The sequence below is a fragment of the Anser anser genome (assembly GCF_964211835.1).
Source record: "Anser anser genome assembly, chromosome: 10".
Classification (NCBI taxonomy): domain Eukaryota; kingdom Metazoa; phylum Chordata; class Aves; order Anseriformes; family Anatidae; genus Anser; species Anser anser.
In genome coordinates, this window is record NC_139730.1 from 3,006,199 (window position 1) to 3,018,923 (window position 12,725).

Sequence of the window (12,725 nt, forward strand, 5' to 3'; positions counted from 1 at the left end):
TCCCAATGACCCCCAGACTGCCACCCTCAGCAGCCCGTGCTACGAGTGATGCTGTAATGCGCGGGCTGTGGTGCCACAGCTCCGTTTCCCCTGACAGATGGACCGAGGATGCTGAAATGGCTCTGCTCCAGACGTCTCCGTCACTGCTGCTTTGCGGCCAAGCAATTTGGGGGGTGGGGGAGAGCGTTCAAAAGCATCTGCTTTCCATGGAAGACTTGAGCTTTTCGTTGAGGGAAGCCAAACCCAAGCATTTCGGCCTAGAAACGTTTGCTGTTGTGCTGGAACCTTGCTTGCTTGCATCCCAGCTCTGTCCCAGGGAGCCTCCTTCCCACGGGGACCGCGTTTCCCGTGAAGCATCCCCGTAACTCAGAGGGCAAAAGCTGTAACACATCGGGGAACTTGGATCTCCCCAGGTTGTTTTTCATTTGCGTGTAGAAATTCTTCTGCGTGGAAGGAAAGTCCCGATGTTTTCTGGAGAGACCTCGATGAGAGCAGTGCTCCCATTGACAGCCAGCAGAGATTCTCCTTTTTCTGACCGGGGAGAGCTTTGTTACATCGCTGTGGGCAGGGATTTGGCCTGTTGGTCTGTATGGCACGGGGCTTTCCCTCTCCTGCAGACTGGTACCATTCAGCGATGAGTCCCTTCTCTCCACTGTGCCACCCTTAAAAGCTGGGCACGTCTGAAATGTCCCCAGCTTTCTTCTGTGCAGGACTTCAAGCTAGCTTAAATAACTGTCCCCATAAAATAGGGAAGGTTTCAGGATCAGCATTTCCTACGTGGTCATCCTCAGCTCATATACGTGCATGAAATCTCTACTTGTCACCGGAAGGCAGCATGGTCTGGGCACGTTTTTATCAGTTGGAGTTTCTATGAAAAGGCTAAAATGAAGAGGCTTGTTTGCTTTGATAAGGATTTAGCTGTAGCGGAAACACCTCTTATTGGAAGATGTTTTTATTAGTTTCCATTCTTGTGTTTGCAGTGGACTGAAAAAGGGATTCTTCCCTCTAAATTGGTGTTAGAGTGACACGCCTCACCCTTATTCTTCTATTGTACGAAAAAGAAAGAAAAAACAAGAGAAAATTTCCTTGCCGTCTTCAGCCATTCGCTGTTGCCCTTGTGTAGAAACAAACGGTATCATTTGTTACACCAGAAGATACTGCCTGAAAGAAACAGAAGCTTTCAGGCACACAAGACCTTTGGGTCTATGGTGAAAGCAGACCTGGAGTTAACTGCAGCTACCCAACCTCGGAGACTCAGCCCCGAGAGGGATTCCCCCGCACCGTAACGTGCTCCAACAACATGTGGGAGATAGGCCATGTTGTGTGGCTGAGGGGTTTTTTCTGTTTGTTGAAAGTTGCAAAGTGGTGCAAAACAAGTTTGTTCTTCGTTGCAGCCAATTTCAGCCAGAGCCGAGCAGGCTGTTCCCGGAGTCATCAAAACCTATGTAAACATGGCAGATTGACGTTTCCGCTAACAGATGGCCCGTTGGGGATTGCAGTAGAGCTGCCTGTTTCTCTCCACGTTTTTTTTTTGGTATTCACAAGATGCCTGCAAGAAGGTTTTCGAGTTTGCTCTGTGTATGCGTGTGATGCTCAGATCTCTGATGGCAAATATGCATGCAGGCATCTATAATAGGACCCACAGATTTGCGTGCGTGTGCGCATATTTGTGTAGGTTCGGCGCTGAAATTTCCAGGCAGTATTTGCTCAGTAACGTATGTTCCTTGGAAGAGACACAGAAGCCATCAGGCAGCGATGGAGCTGCAGAAAGCCTTTCAGATGGCAGGAGAAGCAAACCGAGCGCGTCGCTTGAGCGCTCGCGTTTAGTGATATTCCTTGTTGTGAGCCGTGTGTGAGTGTTTGCTTAATTTCTCGCTATTGGAGTGTAGTTTAGTGCTTGCCTGCTTAGAAGGGAAGCAGTTAGGGAACGCTCTTGGCTCAGAGCGTATTGCTGAGGATTGTGGAGAGAAAAACAGCAAAGATGCTGCCTCCAGCATCTACTTCTGAATTAGTGACTGCTTGACATCCGCAGCTCCAGGTCGAGAAGCCCCCATTCTGCGGGGTGCTGCCGCTTAAATGAGGCCCTTTACTCCTTGTTTTCCTGGGGCTTGGTCCCGGGGCAGTGGCCGAGCTCCTGGGACTTGGGGTTGGCACTGGGATGTAACGTGCTCTGCCTCCCACCAGGGCAGGGTGGTCAGAGGGCTCGGGGAAGGCTCAGGGAGCCCCTCGGCGTGTACGTGAACGCTTAAACGTGCCTCCTGCCAGCACGAGGTAGCGTTTGCTGCTTGCTAAATAGCTGACTTAGGAATGCCTGGCTCACGTACAACATCTGGTCATGTATTTCTACCTAATTTCCAGCCAGATGGACCAAAGCACAAGGAGGTCAAATGACTCACGCAAGGTCAGGCTGATGTCAGAAATCTCCTTGCTGCCTTCTCTTGCTGCAGTAGAGCGGGGCTGTGCAAGCAGTGGCCACATCGCAGAGCAGAAACCTTTTTTCCCTGCCTGACAGTGAGCAGTAGGTGGTTAGGGGGTGTGAATAGATGTGCGCTGTGTATCTTCACCCTCAGTCTTCACCCTCAACAGCCATCACACTCATACCACCAGTGTTCTGTGTGCATACACTTGTCAGGTCAGGGCGTCCTCTTCACTTTCTCTTTGCTTTAACCTTGCATCGTCCTCTCACGTCTGTCTGGACAAATTTTAACATCAGTGGAAGGAGCCTACAGACAACTGGCTCGTGTATTCCCTAAATCCGCGCGGTTGCGTCAGTAGCGAGGCCGAGCTCAGGTAGATGCAGGGCAGCCCAGTAAAATCAGACCCTGGAAAGAAAATACTTTTCTGCCTGTGAACTAACAGTCTGAACTGTTAAATAACTTCAGCTCTTAAAGGCACACATTTCCCATGCACAGAGGTGTGCATTCAACAGTTTATTGCAAGGGGAAGCTGAGAGAACCCAGAACAAATTGCGTTCAGCCCATATAATTTAATTAGATCTACAAACAAGGTAACACTGGTTGCCCAGGGGATTTAAGCTGAACTAAGAATTGCTTGGTGGTCTGTTGCAATAAATAAATAAATAAATGAAATAAGGCCCCGAATTTTGTGCCTCTTTATTGATGGGCAATAGCCGAGTGTTTACCCAGGCCCTAGCTGAGAGCAGGAAATGTGTCCGCACCGCAGAGCGAGCAATTTAGCATTGTCTTCAGCTCTTGCACACAGGTGAGGGTCCTTCTCCACGCTGCGCAGTGTTGCTTTGCCAAAGCAAATACTGGAGTCGTTCAGCTCCAGGCTTGCTACCATCCCCGTTCGCTTCCAGCTTTGCGGCGTTTTCAGTAGGCTCGCTCTGCTCGGGGCTGTTGGCAGCTTTGCAGGGAATCGATTGCGGTGGACCTTGAGGTGGGTCTTGTGCCTTGATACACACTCAAAATTAGAGAACCAGTGGAAGGTCCCTTCCGAGTCCCGTTGTGAGCCATCTGGCAACTCGTAGCCACTCGCTCGGCATCAGACCGTGGCACAGAGCAATAACCTGTTGTGGTGGGGTGACCGTGCCAGGCCGCTTCTATTTCGATGCCTCCAGAAGCGTTCCCTGCGTTTAACTTTGATCTTCTAACACCGTGTGATTTTCTCCAACTTGCACTTTCCTTTTTCAAGCTATTTCTCATTTCAGGCTTAAGAGGATAAGGATCTGTATCTGTGGTAATTGGATCTCTTCTCTCCCCCACTTTTTTTCTGCAGTCTTCATGGAATAAATCGGCTAACCAGCCCTGGACAAACAGCATAGCCAGATACGGGGACGCTATCACAAAAGAGCCTCTCTCTGCTGTGAACGGATCACTGAAGCTCCCTTCCAGCGCAGGACAAAAGCTTTTGTTACAAGCTCTGGTTTACGATGCCGTGTTGGTGGGTGTCTTTTGGTTTATTGGCTTGTGCATTCTGATGTGGTTTTCTCCTTTTTCCCCATCTCCCTTTCTCCTTTTTGCAGCACGGGAGAAAATATTTTCTTCTGAGCTGGCTTTAGTTGGCTGATCACGGGCTTTATCTCTTTCCTGGGTATAGGAGTGTATGCCAGTGAGACGGATGGGATTTGAGTAAAAGCTGCTTGTTTTTTTTCCAAGCAACTCTGAAAGCCTCAGCTCTCCCCTTGTCTCCTCTCTTGACTTAAGCCACCCCCCAAGGGCCTGTGCTGAAGAGGGCTGGAGAAAAACAAAAGCCGAAAAGGGCTCAGGCCTTTGGGTGGGGGCCAGAGGGGTCAGGCAGCTCAGCTGGGAGCAAGGCTGTGGTAGTCCTGGCTCTTGAGGATCCGGAGCCAGGCACCAGCAGTCTGGTTGTGAGTTAGGAGCTGCAGCGCTCAGCACAGAGGAATTAAGACCTGCAGCGTGCTTGCCTGATGGAGGAATTGCATTTTTGCCTGTAGCAGGAGTCAAAGATCGAGGGTTGATTTAAACTCCTTCTCCAGACAGAGCAGAGCAATTTCCCCTGCACTTGTCGTCTTTATGTGGGTGTACGGACTGGGAAGAAGTGCTGTTTCTGGTATCGCTCCATGGGAATAAATGTGCACAACTGTGTTTGAGAGTCTGTGCGAGGATCGGGACATCTGGGCCACCTCAGCAAAGCAAGCTGGTACCTGCTCAGGTTGTCTCTACCAGAATTGTCTGGTTACTGCTTTCAGCAGCTCACCCCCAACAAATCCTTCTGAGCAACCCACCTATGTTTTCTTCCCAGATAGTGGTGTGAAAATCAATTATACACAGGATGTAATTAACGTTGTGGATAGAGTTAAGACAATGTTTTACAACCCAATTACAGGGCACTGTTTACAGCACAGCTTACCCATCAGGGTTTGTCAACAAAGAGGGAAAAGTGTTAAAATATGTAAATGATGCACAAAGTTGGCTTCAGCAGCGAGCACAAATTACACATGGGATGTCTCACTTCCGTACTTCGAATTGTCTTCTTACTGCTAAATCACACGGCGCAGAATCTGAGCGCCGATTGCCTGAGGAGCTCTTCAGGAACTTCCAAAATAGTTTGACTGGTAAATTATTGAATAATGATCAGATGAATTATTGAACGATAAGCAGACTGACCTGCTTGTGAGCCAGATTTCTGCAGACCCTATAGCCTGAACTATTGAAACTGCAGAAGAGAACTGATTATTTTCTTTCTGACTTGAGTTTACACCATCTTTAGCGAGCTGTGACAAGGGTTATAATGAACCAAGCATACGGTGATATGTAGCTAAGGTTAAACCAAAAAAGTGAAGGGAGCCCTGGAATCTGCTCGTGGGTCCTTGTCATGAGCTGTCTCAGCAGCCAATTTTCTCAAGTGCTGACCGCTCGCCCTCCAGAAATCTGGCTGTTAATACAGAAATGGACTGGTGAGTTTTGAAAATTGTTGTCTTTGACAGAGGCTTGGAGAAATGGTTGCTTCAGCCTGCCAAGAAACCTTGGGCGTATCGCTCCCTTGGGACTTGCCTTCCCAAATGTAAAGTAGGAATAATGATCCCGAGATGATTTGAGATGCTTCTTAAGGCTTCAGCCCTGAAAAACATATCAAGATAATGCTTAATAGCAGCATGTGTACATCCCATTGCACTCTGTGGGATTAAAAAAACACCGCATGTTGCAGTGCATGGTTGAGTCACAGCCTCAATTAATTTACTTTGCCTTTTCATTTTTTTTTCCCTTTTTGATAACAGAATGAAGCAAAGAAAAGCCACCCGCCAGCCAGCCTCCACCAAGTGGAAGCAGAGGTCATCGTCCATTCTGATTTTTCAGCCTCTGACAGAGACTACGACTCCCAGCTGCACGCCCTGGACACCGAAGAGACAGAAAGTGAGGAGCAGGAGCCTGAAGAGTTGCCCTCTGGCGAGCTGGCTCTTCCCGGCTCTCCCGGCGCCCAGCAGGATGCTGGCCAAGCGTTGGATGGCTGCAGGGGCAGTTCTGAGGTTCAGACCCAGGAGGAGCCGTTACACACCACCAGAGGGACTCCCAAAACCGAGGCCGTTTGCATCCCTGGGCTCACCAATGGCTTCCACAGGCACGGGGAAAGTCTGGATTCAGTGGAAAGCGGAGATTCGGACTCCATCCAGGAATGCAGGGGGGACGTGCAGCCAGTCAAGTGCCAATCGCTTTCCGTGGCCCTGGAGGAGGCTCCCCTGTGTAGTAACTCTGGTTTAACCAGTTCATCCTCAGCATCTGAGAACGTGGCATGTGTCCACAATCACTGAAGAGTAAGCTAATCTGATTTTGATCATGGGAGAGCTAGAAGCACTACGAAGGGCCTGTCCCTGTGAGGTACTGCGTGCCCAAGACTCGCTGGATCCAGCAGGAGCTAAGAAGTTGCAGCATCTCGCCGGGACAGGGTTAGGACCTGTCAGCTGTACATATCGCCTTCAAGAAATCGGTAGGTAGACGGATAAGGGCCCAGCTTTCTTCCTGCTGAAGCTAGTGAGTAATTCGGTGTTCGTGGGAGCAGGACTGAGCCGTCTCCAAAGTCTGACCCAGCACCACGGCTAGGACAGAGCCTGCTGCACTGGGCCGGTGCGGTCACCTCACGGCGGTCCTCGAGGCGCCCAGCAAGGCTCCTTCCGATGCTGGCAAGAGGCAGGGTGCACCGGGCGATTCTCCTCCACCGTCTGTTTGCCAGGGAGGGCCTTGGCACTACCTTTCTGCCTCGTGGTGTTGGGATGAATTCCGTTCAGAGTCCCACGAGGGGGTGGAACCAACACAAACAAATGCAGTGAGCTGTAACCACCAGCCTTTTCTGCCCTCCCGTGGTTAAAAGGATTATAAGGCTCTCTTTGTACGCTACCACAGTAACTATTGCTAGCAGGCTGATGTAGTGGCCTTTTATTACACACTCTACGAGTGCCTCTAACAACTTGTACTATATAGAACCTTCTTCAGCGTCTGGGTCATTTCACCAGCCCGGACTTTGTTTTACGTAGGTTCTTGTACCTAATATTTTAGGTACACATCTGTCCTTTTAATGTACAACATGTATTTTTATTTCCTTGGAGCATCTTTATATTATTTAATTTTATAAAGTGGAGTAGTGTGTGGTATAGAGTAGCATTTTTACTACTTCTCTCTTTCTTTTTTTTCCTCCCTAACAACACAACTACCTCATGTCTGTTGGAGAAAAAAAAAGCAGTAAATCTACTCTTTCGTTATAGCCCATTTTAGGTTTTAACTTATTCTTATACTGCCTTTTTCTAAAGAATATGTTTGCACTGGTTGTTGACTATTTTTTATTGAATAGTGCTGCAGAGCTGATGTCTATCTTGGTTTGCTTCTAAGTGTTGCTGGAGGACACGTTCCCTGCAGCTGGAGAGTTGGGTTGTGCGCTGTGTAGGGCTGTGTTTTGCAGGAGCTGGCCAGAGGAGGCTGCTTCAGCTGGTGGGATGGTGGTCAGCCTTTCTTTAGAAGTTTGTACTAGCAAAGGTGAAAAAACAACAATTAGAAAATCAACCTGTGATCTAGGGGAAAAAGAATCAACAGTTGCAAAAGTGAATTGTGATCTTGGGGACGTCTCTTTTTGTGCCCAAGTGGGGACACCTCAGCTGCTTCTGATTTTCAGAGAGCAGCTCTCAGCCTCCTGTAAGCTGTAGACCTGCTGAAGGCTTAGGATGAACAGGTGATAATTTCTAGTCACTTCTGAGAGTCCTGGCCAAAGTACTTTTTAAGACCAGAACAAAATTAAAGTCAAGTCCTCAAGTCCTTGTGCCGACACTGGTAGGTCTAGGTTTATTAGAGATAACATTTGAAAATCATCCTTTGACCCTTCCTTGCTGACACCGTCGGCTTGCTGCTGACATGTCTCTCAGCCTGGCCTCCTGGTGGTGGGTGAACTTCTGTCTGTCCTTTAGCCTGTCTCTGCCCTGTTCCAGGTTCGTGGATTTTGACTGTGGACACTACAGATGGACTCCTCGGGGGTGATAAGGATTGTTAATTCTGCTCATGGGGTGTTTGGTAAATGTTCTGCCTTCCCGAGGATTCAGAGATCTGGCTGTTTGTTAAAAGACAAAATGAGGGTAAAGATTCCCAGCTGGTGTTGCTCCAGCTGGTGTTTGGTGTCTTGAGGAGTCTCAGAAACGCTGTTCCAGGATCAGAGGCACCATGACTGAAAGGCGGTGTGTGGCACGGAGACCGGAGAGCGGTGCCAGCGAGCAGGCTAGGCAGGAGGTAGTGCATGGAGCTGGAAAGCCAAGAAATGATAACTGGGCAGAGGAAGCGCATAATTAACCTCCAGAACTCACTGCCACAAGACTTTGAGACTAACGACGTAGCAGGGCTAGAGATAAGGCAGTGAAGTGTTATTGCAGGCAATAAGGGCAATTCACAGTTATTTGGGAGCGGATGCAATTGCAGAGGTATAAACCCTCAGCTGGGCAGTATCAGGCACCAGCTGCGGAGGGTGGGGGGAGATACTGGACCTGAGTTGCTGTTAGATTTATGGAAGAGCCCTTGTCCTTCCCTTGGTGACAGAGCAGACCCTGTACAAGCCACGTTGCTAGCTGTGACGTGCAGAAAGGGAGAAGGGCCTTCCCCGAAAAGGTCACTCCAGAAGGACCCCGGTGACTTCTTTTCACCTCCAAAACCAAGTTGCCACCTCCGAGTGTGACAGCCTACCGGCGGACCCCTGCCACTGAGATCAGTGCCAGGGGTTGGGCCAGAAGCAGACACGGCTGGTGCTGGAGTTCTGCTGGCTCCCTGTCGTGTCCCTGTGCCTGGGCCCTGAGCCACCATGCAGGGCCTTTGGGGATGGAGGCTTAGCCCAGTGGTGCCGCAGTCACTGGGGCACCCTGAGGTACGTGCACCCTCTGCCTTGTCTGTGCTGACTTCGGGAATCGTACAGCCATGGGGTAAGCACTGCCGATCAGCCCGGAATCCGTTCCTGCCAGTCACTGAAGCAGGCGTGGCGTGGCAGCGTTCCCCCGGATCATCTGGGGCCGATCGTGAAACCTCCACATTAGTTGCGTGCTCTGAGAGCAGACACTTCTCCTTAGGCACCACAGAAACAGTTTTGTGTCCCCACCTTGAAGCTGCTTCTGATCTCGTTCCACCCCAGTGAATTTTACCAGGGCACGAAGCTGGCACCATTTGGATGTCCGGGCGCCGTGGGGGCAGTGGGCTGGAGTGCCAGACCTCAGCTGCAGAAATCAGGGCCGTTCCCTCAGACCAAGAGATCGCTGCTGATGGCAACAGCAAGGCTGCTCTCCGTACGAGCGCTGTGTCCGTGCGGTGTCTGGGGGCCTTGGTGCCCCCGTTTGCTGCAGCTCTGCCCCAGGGCCCCCCTTATCCTGAGCACGTGTGGGACTGGGTTAGAAATGAGTGGAGGAGGACAGATAGTACACACGTTACGTGTAAAGCTGAAACAACCAGTGCATCTATTTTTTTATCATGAAATAAGTAGCTTTCTTGCAAATTTCTCACAGACACTCAAGCTGTTGATACCTTTAATTACCCATCACACTTGATATATGTTCCTACGCATCAGGCTCCCTTCCCCCTTTTCTTTCCTTTCAGTAACACTAAAGATTATTGCTATTCAGCTTTTTGCCGGTGTATATTGTTTTACATTGTTAAAATGTCAGATTTGTCTCACTGGCATAATTTTGTAGTATTAACGTCGCCATTTGGCTACACAACTGTATATTTCCCATGCTGCTGTGAGAGTCACGATTCTTATTCCTTTACTTCTTTTAAATCCTTGCTACGTGAAATACATGACTCAGCTGAATATCTCAACTCTTTGATTTCTTACTTAACAGACAATAAAGTTCTGGTTTAAATAGTTAAAATCGGATAACGTATAACCTAGGTTCTGAGAGTTTTTTATGTTACTAGCCTAATAATCCTGAGGTCAGCCCATGAAACATGCTGTATAAGGAAACAACCATTTTAGTACACTGCTATATATGTTTCTGGTCTCATTAGAAATAGATGTCTTGAAGGGTTCATCTTGTCTTTTCTAATCAATACCCTTGTTGGAAAAGAGGTCTTTAGTCCAGCAGAAATCCGCCATCTAGTTCTGCTATTGTATTCCCTTGATAATATTTTAAAATTAAATTTCATTTAACTTTCCACACTGCATAAGGATGTGTAACCAGAACTTGATCTTGTTTGAAGATTGTGTCTGTATTTGGTTCCATGCTGTACTTAATTATAACTTTCTTTCTTCAGAGACTGTTCTTACTCCACGAATACTCTTTAGTGTTAAAGTGTAAGAAGACATTGTCCTTATATTCCTTAACTAATGGATTATTAATAAAATATTTTAAAAAACAGTGGAATTTGTCTCAGGAGTCAGTCTGTTACAGCTCTCAGAGAGAAAGTTGTTGTGGAAGGCTCATCTTGTAACTTTGGAGTGGCTGGACCCTGGGTAATGTGTTTTTAATGCTTACTCATTTTTCAACTGTTGAAATGATTCCTAGAAGGGAAAAAAAAAAAAAGTCCAGTTTTGTACATTATCTTGTTGGGGATTTTTATGGGGAAAATAAGCAGAAGCATCTAGCAAACAAATGGTGAGGCTTCTCATAGATGGTGCAGTAGGTTAAATACTCAGTGGCTTGTGTCCAGCAAGATTGGCAAGAAGATGTCTGGCAGTGCCTGAGGACACACTATTAACCTCCCATGCATCTCCCTTTCTTCCTAGGATGCATTTCCTACTTGAGTAGATAGTTTCCATTATTGCTTTATGCTGCCAGGACTACGGGGCCATAAAATCTCATTTTATCTGCATTATAGAGGTAATAAATCTGCGCTTAGCATAGCGTTCGCTGATAGTGGTTACAGGGAACTCTGTCAAACTGCGTAACTCTGAGTTTTTCTCTTAATGACAGGTAATGAGCAAGGAAGGACCTTTTGTGGGGGCTGCGACTGCACACCCCACGTCCACCTCAGTTCACAGCACATGATGCTTGCAGGAGGCTGCCAAGGGGACACGGTGGGGCGGCTGGGAACAGGGCAGCACCTGGATTAACAGAGCAGAGGGACGGATGGACAGGCTGGTTACAGGGGAGCTGGAACTACGGAGGATTGGAGCTAAGAGATTTGTTTGCGTTTCATTCCCTTGGCAGTATTTATTGCCGCGGCATGCTGTGCTGTGATGCAGCTGGCAATATCGCCGCGCTGGGCTCGAGGCTCCTGTGGTCTCAGGTAGCTCAGCAAGGGGCCGGTGCAGCACGTTGCCCAGCGCAGCCCTGCGGTAAGCGGCACAGCGGGAGGCAACGCGCCCTGCTGCAGCGCGGTGGCCGGGGATGCTCCACAGCCGTTCCCATCCCACTCTGGATACCGACTGCGCTGGGAGCAATGTGTACCTTAGTGGTTATAAAGCCTCTCCCAGGCTCTCCAAACAGCAGCGTGGCCCCCCCGCTGTGTTTTACAGCCATGCCCAAGGGAGAGAGGTCTCACCAAGGACGGACAGTGACGCCATCTCCTCGCCTCTTTGCAGCGATGACACTTGTGTCGCATAGCCAGGGCTGGTCCCAGCTCTGAGCGTGGATGGCAAAAGGTTTCCACTGGGAGAAGTGGCTTCCAGGAGCACGTCCTGGGGCTGTCCCAGCGTTGCAGGGATGGCTGAGCTCAGTGCCTCGAGGTGGGTGCCCCGATTTTGGGTCCCCTTCCCAATACTGACCACAAAGCAGATGCTAAAACCCCACGTGTGTGTACATAAGTTGAAAAGCTCCCAGGCTGTTAGCAGACAGGGAAGCCACAATTACACACAGAATAATAAATGGAGTGAATTCAGACAGGTTAATCTCCTGCTTCATCCTCTGAAACTACTAATGGTGTCTTGGGGACCTCAGTCTGCAATTAATTGGTGTAAATCAGGAGCAGTATTGGAGCTAATGGAAATTCACTGAGCAAGGGGTGAGCGAAGCCCCACGAGGCTGGCTCTCATGGAGGATAACCTTGTGGGGAGGGCCGACAGATGGACGGACCCCACGCTGTCTCAGCACTGGCTGGGCACCTTCACACTGCAGCTCTGCTGTTTTTCAAAAGGCTGCGCTTTCTGCTCACCGTGTGATAAACAAATTCCTGCACCCAATACAAAACAACTTTTTAGCCTTCGTAGTTTACAGAGGAGCACAGAAAAACACGAGTGCTCCAGATTCCTGTCCTCAAGTAAGTCTAAGAAGAGCCCCAAACCGGCATTTTTCTTTAAAAAAATCTCATGGCTTTTCAGGTGAGTCCCATTTTTCGGCAGAACCACACCTGCGACTTTTGAAATTGCCACCAGTGATGTCACTGATGTCATCTGCAAAACGTGGCTGAATTTAGAGATGCTCTGAAGAGATAGCTACTACCCCTGCTCCTGAGTCCTGCCACTGCCACCCAGGACACTGCCCATACGCAGGAACAAAAGCATCCAAAATCTGTGGTTCCTGGGGGAAACAAGCCCTGTAAAGCACACTGTCTTTTGTTTCCCTTGGAGTTACTGATCCTGACAAGCTGTCCTTGGGGCCAGTCAGGCTCTGGAGCCTGTTCACCGTGCTGGTGGAGTCCCTGGAGCTTCTACAAGCTCACGATGGCTGCGTATGATAAATGCTCTCATGGTGGCAGCCAGGAAGACAGCTGGGGAACAGGAGCAGGGTTTGTGCAAAAGGTCAGGGACAGCGCAGAAATTCAGATGTTACCGAGAGGCCAACAGAGCCAGTTCAGCCCAGAGCAAATTCTTCCCTCCACTAAGTGAGCAAACCTTTAATGTGGAGCAGA

The 12,725-nt window shown here is 49.1% G+C and overlaps 1 protein-coding gene across 6 annotated transcripts in view; it reads left to right on the forward strand.

The window, feature by feature from the left end:
• Positions 1-7,495, forward strand: part of IGDCC4 (immunoglobulin superfamily DCC subclass member 4) — an 86,773-nt gene extending 79,278 nt beyond the window's left edge. For 5 of the 6 annotated variants that reach the window (XM_083849960.1, XM_083849961.1, XM_083849963.1 and 2 more), the window contains 2 exons: positions 3,739-3,903; positions 5,702-7,495. In XM_083849960.1, coding sequence (XP_083706086.1) covers positions 3,739-3,903; positions 5,702-6,232 — 696 coding nt within the window. In that variant the 3' untranslated portion in view covers positions 6,233-7,495. The remainder of the gene's footprint in view (positions 1-3,738; positions 3,904-5,701) is intronic. The other variant, XM_083849962.1, reaches the window with a different exon arrangement.
• The last annotated feature ends 5,230 nt before the right edge of the window (positions 7,496-12,725 follow it).